This window comes from Ixodes scapularis, unplaced genomic scaffold (assembly GCF_016920785.2).
Source record: "Ixodes scapularis isolate PalLabHiFi unplaced genomic scaffold, ASM1692078v2 ptg000683l_1___fragment_1__unscaffolded, whole genome shotgun sequence".
Classification (NCBI taxonomy): domain Eukaryota; kingdom Metazoa; phylum Arthropoda; class Arachnida; order Ixodida; family Ixodidae; genus Ixodes; species Ixodes scapularis.
This window is the reverse complement of record NW_024610019.1, coordinates 1811085-1827338: the sequence shown is the minus strand read 5'-3', so window position 1 is coordinate 1827338 and position 16254 is coordinate 1811085. Positions and strand designations below refer to the sequence as shown.

Genomic DNA, 16254 nt, shown 5'->3' with positions numbered 1-16254 from the left:
CGTGCATCTCTACTTGACACTAACAGCGGCATACACTATCTATTTTACTGACTAAAGGGTACTAGATCATTATTTTCAGCTAACTAGTCAAAATAGATATTCTTGCCGACTTGCTTTTTTGGAAAATTTTTAAATTTACAAGAACTATTAAGACAACGGCTAAAAAAAAGCAATGACAAAACCAACAATCGAATTCGCCTGCTCTCCAGTAGCACGACATCTATAGAAGGCAGACCTGCAGAATGAGCAAGCAGTCTAAAAAAGAGTATGTCCCATGTATAATTTGTTTCCATGCTGCAAAGCAAGTGCTGGAAAGAGGTTTCACGACATTAACAAAATTTCTTGCAATCAGTTGAGAACAAGTTAGAGCAGTGAACTTGTCCTTGCCCTTGGCATAACGTCTTAGTGTTGCCCATGGAAACTCAAATAAATTTGTAAATAAAAACAAAAAAGACTAACCTTTATAAAAAATCTAACTTTCGTAAAGAAAAGTTATCTTGAACAAAATAAGCGGGATACAGTTGTACAGCATCCATTTCTGTGCTGAACCAATTTTGAGGCAAATTTGCGACAATGAAAAGAAAACGCCCGAGTACATTAGGGAAAGACAGGAAGGATGCATACCTACAAGAAAAAAAATTTAGAACGACCACGGGCAGGAACCTCTGGTGAGGCTCTCGGAGTGACTCCCTGCAATGGGCCTGAGCAGACCAGAGAACAAGATCGGTCAGAGCTTGCAGCCATAAGGTGCTTCATACCATGAAGTTCCAGAAGTAGCTGCAATTGGAAGCAAAGTGCATTTCATTTCTCTGCAGAATGGAGAGTTTAATAGCTAGTATGCATTCATAAGGTGATACAGTCACGAATGCAGATTTTTCAATGCAGCACTATATCACCAAATTGTTAACCGTGCCGGGCAACACTAAAAACCGAGAGCATTATTCCAAACTATCTCAGTTTAAAGTTAACCACGGCAGAAGCTGCAAGCCATGTGAATTTCAAGTTGGACGCCATGGTACGTCGAGCTTATAATCATGTGTCACACTGTTTTTGCTGCAATGGCTTGTAGTGTCAAAAGTGGTCCAGCTTAGAGAGATGCAAAGTATAGACGTTTGTGAGTGGGGCCCTGACCTAGTCTTGAGCTACATTGCGAGGAAGGACGTTTCAACCGGGATGTTTGCTGCCCGTATCCACACATCCAGCTTGTGGACAGCGATTGCTCGAGCCGAGTACATGTCCTCGACAGTGCCATTATTTGACAAGCAGTTTTATGAATGTTAAACATGACTGACTTACAGAGAGACTGCATCTCAACGACTAATGACTTGGGATACCTAACTGAATACTGATATATTAACTGAATGCAAAACAAATTACCTGGCAGGCATTAAATTTATCAACAAGGAGGTTCGACTCCGCATTAAGTTGGAGTCGATGCGTCAGGCACGTAGCCAGGATTTTGTTTCAGGGGGGGCCCACTCATAACAAAATGCTGTATGAGGGGGAGGGGGGAGAGGAGGACCCATGCAAAATGGAAGATATCGGGGGGGGGGGGGGCGGGGCCTCATAAGCCTCCCCCTGGCTACGTGCCTGCGATGCGTAATAGGACAATACAAACAAAGATATGCCTTACAATTCCTTTTGCACCCCCAAAATGATGTGTTTTTGAAGGTAAGATACACAATGTTCTTGATTCAGAAAGTGCCTCAGCTGTACAAATGCATATGCAGTAAGGGCACTCGCCAAGCCTATTCTCCTCAGCTCTGTGCAGGTTAACCTAAGTTAGAGTATAGAGGTACACGCTCACTGACAGCATGAGGAAGGCAGGGAGAAGTCTCCGTTGTTCCACCACCAGCCCGTCTGCTACCTTCGATGACGTTTCAGCGCCTCATGAGCCTGGAGCGAGCACATCTGTCCAAAGTGGGGTGAAAAGCACAAGCACGTGCTGGAGAATGCCCAGCCATTCTCTTTTTGTCATCGGCTATTCTACATATTTTAGTATGACATATTTTTAAGTGAGAAAAAGTATTGCAAATATGCAGTCCAACTTTGACCATAATACAGAAGTCTGATAAAGATAACAGTTGCCATTCACCATTTTCCAAATAAGTGGTCCCATGTATTGGAACATCTACACATGTGGTGCGTGAGTGGGTTCAGGACTGAGACGCTAGAAAACGAAGCGCTCACAAGGCTTGTCTGGCCCTTCCAACCATGCGGGTACATTCATCGCAAATCCCCGATTTTTAGACAAAATGATTTAGAATGAGCAAATCTTGTCTACGCCCGAGGTAGAACATTGAATTGTGATTCCCCCATATTGTGCCAACCATCCTTCAACCTGCGGTACCACCTGCAAATGAACTATGTTGCGCTGCGGCACGCGTCCATGCTGCCTGCTTCAGGGAAAACCACTGCTCGTGTTGAAGACGACATCCCACAGTGTACAGGCAACAATGTTTAACGAACTAAAACAAAATTGATATCATTCAATAGACACAGATAGGCTCACAAAGTGTCGACACCATGATTGTTGTTGTTGGTTTTACTCTTGCATACAAACAAAAGTGACTTCCTCTTTCTTTCGATGTGCAGTAAAACCCCCTTATCTTCGTGGCCCCTATTTCTTCTCGAATCGGTCACAGAGCACATAATCGCAGCCACTGAATTCTGCAAAATTAAAGGCCGCGAAAATTAAAGGTTCGCCAACATTAAAGAGTTTACTGTTCTTCCGTGTGTCACATGATGTTAACATTTCAAGGAGGCTGAAGGTATTGGTTTAAGAAAAAATTGACCTATAGAAAAAATGCCCTTCTCCAGGTTAGGCACGCGAGGTTCTTTTGCACTATCTATAAGGCGGCAAGTTTGTTTCGGCAGAGCTTTTGGTTAAACGGAGTCACAAAAGTAGCTATACTTGGAGTCAACTATTTTGTGCTGCATTATAAAGCTAGAGTAAATTCCACCGTGCTTCTGCACAGCACTGTTTGTTGCGAGAGCATATGTGGTTTAGTGTTGCATCCCATTTGCATGATCTAGAGAAACTAGCGCTAGCAGAGTTGGAGCACTCAAAAAAAAACAAAAAAAAACAGCCGACTGTGGAAAGATTGAGAGATGCACACATGCGAACTGTGCATTTCTTAAAAGTGGATTCGAGCAAAGGTAAAGACAATATGTATACTTACGGCGGCCATACTTGCCTTTCCCAAGCATGACCACTTTTCCCTCGGTAGCACCATCCAGTAAGCAACAGCAACACGCCCATGAGACGCCGCCGACTCATGGATTGAATGACGACCAGCCTGAGGTCTTGGAAGGAGATCCGGAACACTGCTTTAGGCCAGATGTGGTATCTGGAGGGGGCAGGGACTAAAAGTAAAAATTAACAAATTTATCTGAAGCGCTACATTCCTATAGCATAAACTCTAGGATAGCAGTATCTTTTTTTTTTTTTTGGAGGTCAGGTATGCATTTTAATTAAACACAAATGGTTGGTTTATATGATGAACCAGCAGCCCCTATATTCCTTAAGTCTAAAGGAGTGTCTAACGTTACGTCCGACGGAACCCGAAATAAAAATTAAAAGTTACGCCCAACGTAACTGTCAAGCATTCGAGTTGCGTCCGACGTAAACCAAAATAAAAATTAAAGTCACCGTATTTACTCGAAAATAGGTCGAACCCTATTTACTGGGTCCATAGAGAATAAAAAAAAAAAATTCAAATATAGGTCGACTTTTTTTTTTTATTTTTAAGAACAGGGGAAATTTTGGGCAAAAGAAACAAACAAACTTTTATTTACATCACTCTCAGCTAAATCACGGGGCGATGCTAAAAACTTCATCACCGTCAGAACTTCTGGACATGTCATCGTCGTCCGAAGCTTCTTCAGCTGGGTAGACATCCTCGCATATTCGCAGCAATACTTCACTGACACCGTTGTAAAATGACGACAGGAAACGAAAGAAGGTGCGAAGCGACGGAAGACAAACTAGAAAGACGCAAACAAAGCCGCCGTGTCGCCATGAGCAACACGCGAGCCGAGCCGCCTCAAGCAACTAACAAAAGTAACTTTTTCTTTTTTTTCTTCTTTTTTTTTTGTGCGCGTTTGCAAGGATGTAGGGTAAAGTGCGTGGCGCATCGCGTTCCTCTCCTACCCTTAAAGACGACGAAGTGATCTCGAAGTGAGGTTTCCCCACTTCGAGCTCCGCGAGAATTCCTTGAAATTCTGGTCTAAAGACCGAATCCACCCTGAATTCACTCTGAAGAACTTACCGGCACACCACCCGCAAGACCGCCGTCGAAATTCCGGCGAAAGAAGTGAGTCTCCTTGATTATTCGAACACTTTCCGCCCAGACCACGCAGTCCGCCGCTAAGACTACATTGAAGCACAGGCCCTCGCTGGCGCGGCGCGCGTTGCGCGCCGAGTTCGCCAGCGTAGCTCGCCGCTAGGCACCCAGAAGCCCTCCAACTCAGGCTCCATCGAGACACTCGTCGATCGGAACCCCTTGAATTCACCCCGACCAACGTTTTTCTGCCGTCATGGCTCACTTCGCAAACGAGCACTCCCAAGCCCCGTGGAGCAGTCGCCTGCCCACCATGGCTGATTTACGCGACACCACGCCCTGGAAGAGCGCCCCATCAGCCCAGAAACGATTAAATCAATACGAGACCGTTATAATCAAACCACAGACCGGAATTGACCTCCGTCAAGTACCCCAGACCGAACTCGGCTTAGCCGTTATCACGACCGCTAAGCTCACCACAGCCGAGCGCGGAGAAACCTACATCAAAGTCAGAAATCAACAAAACTTGATCGCCGTGGACACATACAAACCGAGTGCCCGGGACAAGATTCTACTGATTGAATCGCTCCCTATACAAGGCAGAGACCACGCGACACGCACCTACTTGGCCATGAACAGGGACCATGCCCGCGGTGTAGTACATGGGGTTCAGGGATGGTCGAACGAGCGGCTACTCGAGAACATCGGATGCAACGGAAGAAAACTCATATCCGCCCATACCATCGGCAACAGCAATACCGCTCTACTTACCTTCGAAGGACTCTACCCCCCAAAATACGTCACCATAAACTGGGTAGTTACACGCGTGTACCCCTATAGGCCTCGAAGCCTAATATGCGGCACGTGCTTGAGCATCGGACACAAATCCGAGGTCTGCCCGCAGAAGAAGCACCTCAAGTGCTGCCAGAAATGCAGCAAGGAATTTCCACCCGACACTGAAATTGACGGGAACCACCAATGCACCCCATACTGCAAGAACTGCGACGAGGACCATTCTCCACTCGACCCCAATTGCCCGGCCCGGGTCTACGCCGACGAACAACACAACCAAGGTATCTTATACCGCAAGAAAAGACAACTACTTGCCTCAAGGCCGATGCCCCGACGCCCAAATGCAAGGGCACCTCCCCAATCGCGCCACTACCTAGAAATAGCCAACCGGTATGCAGTACTGGAAAACGAATACCCGATGCTACCGCAGAAACAGGAGGAAACCAACCCTCCCGGCACCTACCGCAACGCAGGCCAGGACAGGCCCAGAAGACCACCTACCCAGAAGCCGACCCACACGCCGGGGGACAAACTTCCAAGAACCAACAGACGCCCCAGGGCCCGGGCCCGGAGCCTGAGTCTGCCGATGAGGAGTGACCCATTCCTTCCTCCTCAAGACGACCCCAAAAGCACGTTTACCAAAACACAGTCGTACAGGGAAGCCCTCATCAAAGCGCGCAAGAACCCCACAATTTGCAATCAAGCCCGAGCGATTGCTATGGGGATCCAACAGAGACACACACAGACCCCCAAACCTCTAATAGCGCCACCATCACGAAACGAACAACACTCCATGAATCAGGAGAGCATGGAGGAAGCGGACTCGGTAACGACGCCGTCACAACCCCATCCTGCTAGAGAGATAACCCTAACCACACTTGTGCAAATGGTGCACCAACTAACAATTCAAAATCAACAAATGCAACTACAAATGAATCAAATGGAAACGAAGATTAATCTTCTCATGAGCCGCAAAAGAGGCTACCAAGACCAAGAGCCACAAGAGGGGACCAAAGTGCATATCCAAGACACCACTACCCCACAAGAACGAGGACATGAATAAAACAACACAAAGTAACAATAGCACCACAATATGGCAACGGAACTGTAGAGGCCTTCGAAGAAAAAAAGCCGAACTCGCTCTTCGCATACAACAGACACAACCCAAACCCGACATTATCCTCATACAGGAAGCCAACGGAGACCTCAACATCCCAGGTTACCAAAAGTTCACTCAACCCAGCATCTGCGTCACACCTAGGAAAAACAAAAAGCTACAACCGCCCAACACAGCTATTGCCCCAATCACAACGACAGCTACCTACGTAGCGAAGCAAATTCCATCCAACCAAATCAACACCGATCACCTCAACGATCAAAACCAAGAAATAGTAGGCATCGAATGTCAGCCACCAAACCAATCCCAACCAATTACATTATTCAACGTATATTGGCGACCAAATACCAAGATCGCGAAAACGCGGTGGATCCGAGACCTGGCTCAAAAAACAAAAGGTCATCGAGTCATCATCGCAGGTGACTTCAATAGTCACCATCCACTCTGGGGATACGAGAATACAAATCACAACGGCAACACACTACACAATCAAACAGCACAACACAAATTTCACCTCATCAACGATGTCACTGCCACTACAAGAATCGGCAACAGCGTTGAGAAGGACACCAGCCCGGACCTCTGCTGGTCGAACAACCCCACCGGCATAGCATGGTCAAATACCGAAGAAACCCTAGGTAGCGACCACTACATTCTCCAAATTGAGGTCGCCCAACCCACGACCAATCGCAAGAAGTCTGACAAATCAAAACACAACCTTCCCAAAGCGACCATCAGCAAATGGGAGAAAGTCCGAAGTGACTTGGAAAAGAACGAACCCCCCGACAACTTTAGCGCGTGGGTCAAGGACATTGCAGAAAGCATCAAGAAACACACTGCCACACCTACCAAGACAGAGGAGTCACCCAGCATAGATAGACATTTACTCAATCTATGGGACACCAGACACAAGCTGGTTAAGAAATGGAAAAAGAAAAAAACAAATCGGAACCTCAAGAAGGTCATTCAGAAGATCACAGAGGAAGCTGAAAATTACGCCCAGAAAATCGCCGACGACCAGTGGATTGAACTATGTAATGGATTCAACGGCCAACTCCACACCGCCAGAGTCTGGAACATACTGAACGCACTGCTCGACAAAAAGAAGCCAAAACACTCATTAGAAAAGATAAAACTTAAACAGGGCTACACAAATGAAGAGTTGGCGACCAAACTCCACACACTCTTCTACCCCTATTCTGCACCATACAGCCCGGGACCAGGTCAAACCGCCCTCACTGATGACACGCGAATAACCGAAACACAGGAAGGATCAGACAGCCCCTTTAGCAAAAACGAGCTGTTGACAGCCCTCTACTCCATCAAACGAAACACCACCCCCGGACCAAATAGCATAACGTATACGATGCTTAAGAACTTGCCTAAGAACTACATCGATGCCCTCCTTAATCAGATTAACCAAGCCTGGGAAAGTGGCAACATCCCTCATGAATGGAAGACCGCTGAAGTTATCCCCATACCCAAACCAGGCAAGACACCCACCGAAATCACGAACCTAAGGCCCATCTCTCTCACATGTTGCGTCGGAAAACTTATGGAAAAGATGGTCCTCCGACGACTGGAGTGGCACCTGCACAACCAGGGAACCTTCCACCAGACCATGACCGGATTCCGTAGACACGTGTCCACACAAGACACAATGCTTCGAATCAAACAAGACGTCTACGACTATCCAAGCACAGCTCAAACTCGCACGATAATTGGCATAGATATCCGCAAAGCATTTGACAACGTCAGTCACCAAGCCATTTTTGACAAAATCGCTGAAATCAGCCCAGGCAAACGATTAGAAGCCTACATCAGAAGCTTTCTTTCCAACCGCACCATACGGATCAAAATTGGAGAATATAAAAGTGAAGAGAGAGTAATTACCACCGGGGTACCACAAGGCGCCATACTATCACCCACGCTTTTCAATATTGCCATGAAGGACCTACCTCACAAACTTCACGATATCACGGACCTCCAATCAGCAGTATATGCGGATGACATCACACTATGGTGCTGCAGCGGCTCCCCAGCACAACAAGAACAGACATTACAAGAGGGCCTAGACGCTGTCCATAACTACATCCACACATTGGAACTGTCCTGCGCCCCAGAGAAAACCGAGTATGTCGTGGTCCTCAACTCCAACCAACCGCAGGCAGAAAAAACCCGCGACCTCATCCAACTGAATCTATCAGGACACGCCATCCCAAGAAGGAAAAAAATCAGAATATTAGGATTTTGGCTGGACCAGAATGGCAAAGCCCACGACTGGGTCCACAAAACCCTAGTGCAGATACACCAGATTACACATATGATCAGCAGAGTCACCCGAAAAAGGCACGGACTAAAAGAGCACGAAATCAAGAAAATCATAGAAGCCTTCATTATTTCCCGAGTAATGTATGGACTCCCATACTACTCCCTCACTAAAACGCAACTTTCGAAAATCGAAATAAGCATACGTAAGGCCATCAGGATCGCCTTAGGCGTTCCAAAATTCACCCCCCTTCACCTTCTACAAGCCACAGGACTAATGAACACGCTAGAAGAAAAGACGGAAATCCACAAAATTGGGCAGATACAAAGGCTCCAAACATCTCAGCACGGCAGAAAAATCCTTCAGGCACTGGGATATGACATCACCTCACTCCCCCCTATCCCACCGAAACCGCCCCCATGGGACACCATACCAAACATCATGGTAAGACCCATTCCCAAAAACATGGACCCGGAGCGCCACCAAGAACGAAGACAAGAGAGGGTACATATGCTCTCAAAACGACCAGAACCCACCAACTGCATCTACACCGATGCCGTCTACTTACACCACACTCAAGAAGGTGCGACGGCCACAGCCGGCCCTACGAAGACAACAAAACGAAAACACCGCGAGGCCCCATCACCCACTAGCTTGGAAGTGCAAGCCATCGCGGAGGCCATTCAAGAAAACGCCCAGCTACAAAACATCACAATCCGCTCTGACAGTCAGGGCGCCCTGAGAACATTCAGAGAAAACAACCTACCACCTCATATAAAGACCAACCTCTCCAAGATCATGAAAGACCACCCAGACCTCCGAGTCACTTTGGAATGGGTTCCAGGCCACACAGGAATCGAAGGCAACGAGCTGGCCCACCAGCTCGCCCGTGAAGCTATTACTGAACCGGGACCTTCCACTCCATGGCCACAAACATACGACCCTTACATACACAGGAAGACACTTCACACCAACAGAACCAACACACTGTTGGAATGGAGAGAAAACAGGACCACCCTCCCATCCCCCTCACAATTTCTGACTCGACTGCACTCTACATTGGTACGAAGAGCCCAGACTGGCACCCTCCTCACACCGCACATAACGCATCATTTGTTGGGACGCGAAGGTCAACCAAAGTGCGCAAAGTGCCACAGATACCCTAATAATAAACATATCCTTTGGGACTGCCCTCACAACCAACAAGCACTACAAGAGACCCTCAAAACAATGCCGAAAACACTTCACCCGAGCAGCTGGGAAGAATGGATCGCTCCCCCACCCGCACACAGCACTCTACTCTGGAGTTTGCTTGTTAAACATATAGTAAAATGCCGTGAGTTTATAGATGACGTCCTGGACTAATAAGGACCACAATAAATGTTTATTCTCTCTCTCTCTCTCTCCTACCCTGTTGCCCAGCAAGGGGAACGCTAGAGGCGTGATGTCGAAATCCGACGCCCGAGGAGCGGCACGGGCCACCGCGGGCGGCGAGCCATTTCGGTTACCAAAAGCTTTTTGAAACAAGAAGCGGCGCGGCTCTACGGCAACGCCGGCTCGGTGACTCGATAGCTTCATGCTTCCGGTAGGGTTGCAAAATTTGGTCGCGAATGCAGGTGTCGAAATTCTTTAATTTCCGAATTCTTTAATTTCCAAAAAAGAAAAAAAAAGGTCGACTTATATTCGAATAAACACGGCCGCGCGACGATACACAAATTATGAAAGCGATTGGTGCGAGCGACCAAGGCGATGAGCGACGTTTTCTAGAAGCCCAAGAACCGAGCGGCGCAAGCAGCGGGAGTGAGAAACTTTCGTCGCTCGGCGCCGGCACTCGTAGCTTCTCGCCGTCGCTCGTCTCGTTGATCGCTACATTGCTTACGTGCCGTTCAGAAAGGCGCTCTAAGTGCTTAACATTGCATTGGGACCAGCCTCGCATCCAACCGTAACCAGTCTTGACTTTCTTTAAAGCCGCACAGGTAGAAGTTAACATCGTACATACATCGTTTTCAAGCATGGCTCCTCGTCCATTGCTCGATTTACTCCTCGTTCATTGCTCGATTTACATTTGCGGTAAATGACAAACCGCAATGAAGCACAATTATTCTAGTTCAAAATTGTCACGAACACTTGGCACGCATGCTTACACTGTAGCGCACCAAACGTAATTTAAAAGTAGAACGAAAACGGGACGAGATTCGCTTACCGTTTCACGGAGACAGACGCCTTCGGATCCCAGGCCTAAAGAACTCGGAAGTCGCCGGCGGTCCGGAGATCGGACGAGGCGAGCCGACCGCGCTGACCCAGGCCGACCACACCTGGTTGAACTATGAGAGGCGCCGTCGAGTTTAGAACCAGAGACGCAGTAGAAACGGACCGCAAAACATCTGTCCCGTAACCGTAAACGGGCCAACGAACCACATCGCGCTACCTTCGCCATTGTTCGCCATCTCCGCGACGACCGGAAGTGGAAGCCTAATTCTGGAGCTTTCCCATCTTTCTCCTCATGCTGGATTTTCTGTCGCGTGGTTTTCTCAGTACTTTGTTTACATCCCTAATGTGCCAGATTAGACGGGTTTGGCAGAACAGAATCAGCAATTCTTTGCGGCAGCCTTCTGTGCAAAAACAAGTTTGTAGGTAGGCTACACTCCAGTTTTTCTTGAAGCACACTGCCTACACCCCGCATGTGTGCTACAATTCCGACATGTTCTAGAAAACATTTTTCCATCTCTTGACGGCCTCAAAAAACCCTGCAGAGGAAGGGGTCAGGTCAGCAAAGAGCCCCCCTGGCTTTCCATGAGCCTGAAGCATGGCTAAAGTCTGATGGGACCCTGTGAACGCACTACCCCGTTCCTTCAAAAGTCGCTCACAGGCACAGTCTGTAGGGCGGCTCTTGAGGAATTGCTGCACGAGGTTCCCTGCAAAGCAGTACAGCACGTTCTCCTCCGTGATGTCTGGGAGGTCTTCACCCGACATCTCACCAGTTGGAACATCTACTTCCTGAATGTCTAGTGCCTGCGCAGGGTCACCCTGCGACAGGCGTGCTAGCATGTACGAGTCATGCACTTCGCAGTTCCCGCGAGACGTCAGAGTGAACAGTTTCCCAACAGAAACGTGCTTCAGTGCAGCAATGAACTGCAGCACATTAGGATGTTCATTGGAGCCATGCTTCATTCTCAAAGACCCGAAAAGATTCTCAAGAGGGTCTTGCTGCAGGTGGCGTGTCAGGAGGCAAGTGAAGTTAAAATTTTGGGAGAGGTCCTCCCACAGCATGAGGACAGCCCTGATGGTGACAAGCCATCCACGAATCGTGTGCGGCTGTCTGGGGCTGTCAAATCTCCAGCTTGCAATCCATTTGACTGCCTCTTGCAAAAATTCCAAGTGCTCAGAATTGGCACTTATAGCATAGTTCATTTTGCCATTCACAGCAGTGGAGCTGTTGCTGTTGAGGCAGTCAAACAGTTTATCCATTCTTTCTATGAAGTCTGCTGTAGATTTGGCAGTCCCAGGCAGTGCCCCAATCGAAATCATGAATAGCATTGCCAGTGACACAGTGTCGCTCAAGACCTGTGTGGCAAACCTTACCTTCATGCTGTTGAAGGGCCTCTTATAAATGTGGTCATCTGTCAATTTCCTTGCCAACCTCTGTCTGAGGGGATTAGAGGATTCATATAAATCACGAATGTATTGCCAATCTACAATTTCAGGATGTGCTTCTTTGCCAATGAAAAGCTTGTGAGGGGCACGCAGGTTATTTCTCGTGCACTTTATTAAGTGCGGAGTGTCAAAGAAGAAATACACCTTGTGCCCATCAACTTCAAAAAATGGCTCTTCCTGAGTCACTTCCAGTTGCTCTGATAATTTGACATTACTTGAGCCCTGATCACACACTACCGCTTTCACATACAGCTGAATCTCATTCAGCTGTCTGATTAAGGTCTGCAGCAATTCCCTCATCTTTTCAGCTCGCAGTGTCGTTTTTGCCACTGCGAACGCCAAGGGCTGCACCCAGGGCTTTGAGATTCCAGAAAGGAGGGCAACAAAGGCTGTGTTTGCCACCTCCGTTGTCCTCTCTAAGCCGTCGTCTGAGAAACCAATGACCACATCATTTCCTTTGTCATACTGCAAATTTGGTCGCAGAGACATCTCATCAAACATAATAATGCATGCCCGATCTTCTAATGGCCAATCTTTAACAGTGTCTTTGAGGACATCAAACACTCCAGAAATAATTCCAGGTGTCATTGGCACCTCAGACAACCACCTTCGAAGGGACCTCGGAGTCGGCAAAGCCAGCACTTTGGACAGGAACCGATATGCCTTGGGACCATGAAAATACATGCTCAAGGCAAATTCCCTCAGTTCCTGTGGCCACCTCCTTCCCTTCTTCTTGCGACCCTGGATCAGAACCTGACCCTCCAAAAGCGTGTAGAACTCAGCGCTCACAATTGACCGCAACGTCTGCAGTGCAGCCTTTTTGGTGGGCTTTCGGGTCCTCTCTTGCTTTCGGGTCCTCGACAATACCTTCCGGTACTTTTGGGCGTCACCCTTCCATTTTGAAACAATTGTCGCTGTCTGCGGCGTGAAGAGCTTTCTTTTCCTCCCGCGACGGAGAGGGCAAGAACCTGCATAGATTAATGCAGACCACACGTTTATACCATACATGTGGTAACAAATACTAGAGATATTCCATCAAATAAGAACAATGGCAAGTAGATTAGAATATTTACTAAAAATCATTTACATACAGTGGAATCACCATCATGCAAATTTTCTTAAATCACACTTCCAGTTAATTTCAACTAAGATTCTGGTCCGAGCAAATTTGTAAGTAGTTAAAATAAAAAAAAATGTTAATTGGGCTTATGAAAAATTTAACCGATAATTCAAACATGATTGTCCACTGGCGCATACTGCTTCTCTCAAAAACGTAACCGAAAAAAAGAGCAAGTTCGATATCTGTCACCATAGCATTGCATTACATTAATCCATACAAAACTAAGACAGAGAAATAAGAAGGAACTGACGCGTGGTCCAAGCACTCAATCGCACAGCAAGGGCGTGGAGTTTCTATTTCTTCAGAGATAACCACTTTTGCTAGGCAAATGTTACTATATAAAAAACACGACATACCAGAGGGTCCAGGCTGAGGCGTTGAAGGAGAACCAGTGGTCTGCTCTCCACCTTGTGGGATGCTGGTTGTAGGTGTACTGGAAAGGGCAGGGGTGTCACCGGTGCCTGTTCAAAAACGGAGGGCTTTAGAAACAGTTTCATTACGCTGATAATTAATGCAATAAAATTCACTATGTGCATACCTTGAGGCTGGTTTTGACCCTCTGCGCCTCTCATAGCCTCCAAAGGGGCATCAGTGTCAAGGTCGGTGGGGCTAGCAGATCCTGCCTCTTGAGCACATCCTCCAAGGTCCCCAGAGTCATTGTCGTCTACTTGCAAGGCCTCTGAAGTAAACAAACAGCAGTGTGATATTAGTAATGGGTAGATAAAATAAACAAAAGCAACGCTCAAGTTTTAAGCAGCTGATTAGAAAAAGAAAATTTTTGATCATTAACTTGAGGGCCTGGGCAATGTAACAATTTTTGTACTGTCAGTAAATGCTACCTGGAATTATTCCTTGATATTTGACCTATATAAAATATGCATTACATTTTTTGGTCTTGTTTTTTACACGCAATAAGTTGCAAAAGATAATATGAAAATATGAAGAGTTCACTACCTCAACTCAAAGCAATAACGTAGCCAGCATTTTTTTTTTTTGGGGGGGGGCCGGGGGGGGGGGGTGTTTAGGGAATCTGTGCTGGGATGTCCATGAATTTGGGTGCAGAGGGGGGTGGGTGGGAAAGGGGGTCAAACTGCATGTGTATATCATAGGGTAGACTGGATTTAGGGTGTGTATGTGTGTGTGTGTGGGGGGGGGGATCTACCGCCCTATAAGCCTCCCCCATGGATATGCCACTGGCCCAAAGTCAAAACAAGCCACATAATGTATAGCCGGATATTTACCGCAAATCGTTATGGGGTTGGCAAATAACAAGACATGCAATAAATGCAATGAAATTATGGGACCCCATCCAATAGTGTGGCACAGCCCATTTAAGAAAAAGCCTATCATCATTATTGGAAAAATTACAGTCTATAAACGGGGTGTAAATAAGTAACTACGTTAGCACAGAATGTTATTCTTAGTTAACGAGAGTACCCAGAATGATGGAATTACCTTCACTCGCCAAGAAACGGAACCTCTCGTCGGTCACCTTTACGGACGGAAGCGCTTCTCGCAAGAGTTTTGTTTTTTGGGGGTCAGCGTAGGCTTCGTCGGTGAAGTGCTCCGAGCAGAGCCGGTGGCTCTTGTTCAGCTGCTCCCTTGACAGCCCCGCCAAGTCCTCCCGGTTTGCGTATGCCAGCCATTTGTCGCATCTGGAAAAGTGTGAAGGTATGGCATTAAAGACGCACATATTGGTAGATAAAAACGCCCAGCTGTCTCTAAAACAAATCACGCAAAACGACAGCACTGAAAGGAAAAAAAATGCGCGTGCAAGAGTACAATTGCAAGGTGAAAACCGATATATGCATAGACAGAGGGTACTGTGATGTAAAAAATTAGGATACACGACATCACGCTGGTGTGTTCCTCATTCAGATCGACACGGGCAGGAGCGGGGACTGACCCCAGTATCCCTGGGTCCTGCAGCGTATGCTTTCCTTATACGTGATTCAAATTGCACTGCGCTAACACACCGGACCACTGATCCCCTTCGATAGCGCTCATCAATTTAACGTTAATGCATTCTATAACTCTCCTAAAGTTTAGGGAATCTGAAACTGCGTAAGGGTCTAAAAGAAGGAAGCAGTCCCAATAATTACCTTTCGTCTTTAGGGAGCCGAAAAAACTTGACAGAGCCCTTGGCACCAGAATTGGAGCACCACCGTGCCGAGCAATAGGCATGGTGACGTGTTTTCGGCATACTGGCAAACGAAATTGATTAAGAAACAACAGGCAAACGCCGAAGCGCCCGCTGCCTGAAACGAAAGTACGCGCCGCGAACCGACGCGCTCGCTCGAGCAGCCGACACCCCGGCGCGCCGATTGCGCAAGCGCGCCGCGCGCCCGTTCTCAACCGTCAAAATACAAAAACAAAACCGACCAATGAGAAAACAAACTTTTATTGACGACGATGCTTGTTTTATATTAGCGTAGTAATTTTGTAAATTTGTAAACAGCACCAACAACATATGTTTCATTCCATTAAAGGGATTGTTTGATAAAAACCGGAAGTCCTTAAGCAATTACCAACGGATAAGAGATGGCGCTCAAATAGCTGACCGGAAGACGCTCGAAGAGACCGCCGGTTGGTTAGAAAAGCCGCGGCAGCGGAAGCACCGAAGCCACTGGGCGGAAGCCTTAAGTTTCGGTTTCGGTTTTCTCCAACGCCGGCTACGCTCGCTACGGTTGCGGGCTGGTGAGTTTGTGGCTGGTTGCGAGGACGCGAGGGGCCACGAAAAGACGCCGAATTTGCCGAGTACGAGCAACGGGTCGTTTGCCGCTGTCGACCGGCGATGCGGTATCCGCGGCTTGGTGTTACGATCGGTTTCTTGCCGTGCACGTTAACTCAAAGCTCGAAGTTCCGCAGTTCCGTTCCGGCACCAGCCGCACCACGTTTTCCGGTGCATCGCACGTGGAGTCCTTTCGACGCATTCAGTGAAAGTAAAGATCGTGTCCGCTGTCTTCGGTGCTGTGGAAGAAGTTGCGAGACGGAAGAAGCATCAAAGCCAAGGCGTTTA

The 16254-nt window shown here is 47.5% G+C and overlaps 1 protein-coding gene across 1 annotated transcript; it reads right to left on the bottom strand.

Moving 5' to 3' along the window:
- Window positions 1-11167: 11167 nt before the first annotated feature.
- Window positions 11168-15438, bottom strand: LOC121834216. The gene is made up of 6 exons (XM_042287962.1): window positions 15338-15438; window positions 14691-14890; window positions 13774-13914; window positions 13592-13696; window positions 11305-13083; window positions 11168-11208 (listed from the first exon to the last, which is right to left on the bottom strand). The coding sequence occupies exons 1-6, from the start codon at window positions 15436-15438 to the stop codon at window positions 11168-11170; spliced, it is 2367 nt and encodes a 788-aa protein (XP_042143896.1).
- Between the last annotated feature and the right edge of the window lie 816 nt (window positions 15439-16254).

What these genes read in the sequence shown, in the direction of transcription:
- LOC121834216 (XM_042287962.1), bottom strand. Translation starts at nt 15,438, where the DNA reads ATGCCGAAAACACGTCACCATGCCTATTGCTCGGCACGGTGGTGCTCC. An exon ending in CGGCTCCCTAAAGACGAAAG is followed by an intron (nt 14,891 to 15,337) that starts GTAATTATTGGG and finishes ACACTTTTCCAG; the next exon opens with ATGCGACAAATGGCTGGCAT. An exon ending in GCCTCAGCCTGGACCCTCTG is followed by an intron (nt 13,084 to 13,591) that starts GTATGTCGTGTT and finishes TAATCTATGCAG; the next exon opens with GTTCTTGCCCTCTCCGTCGC.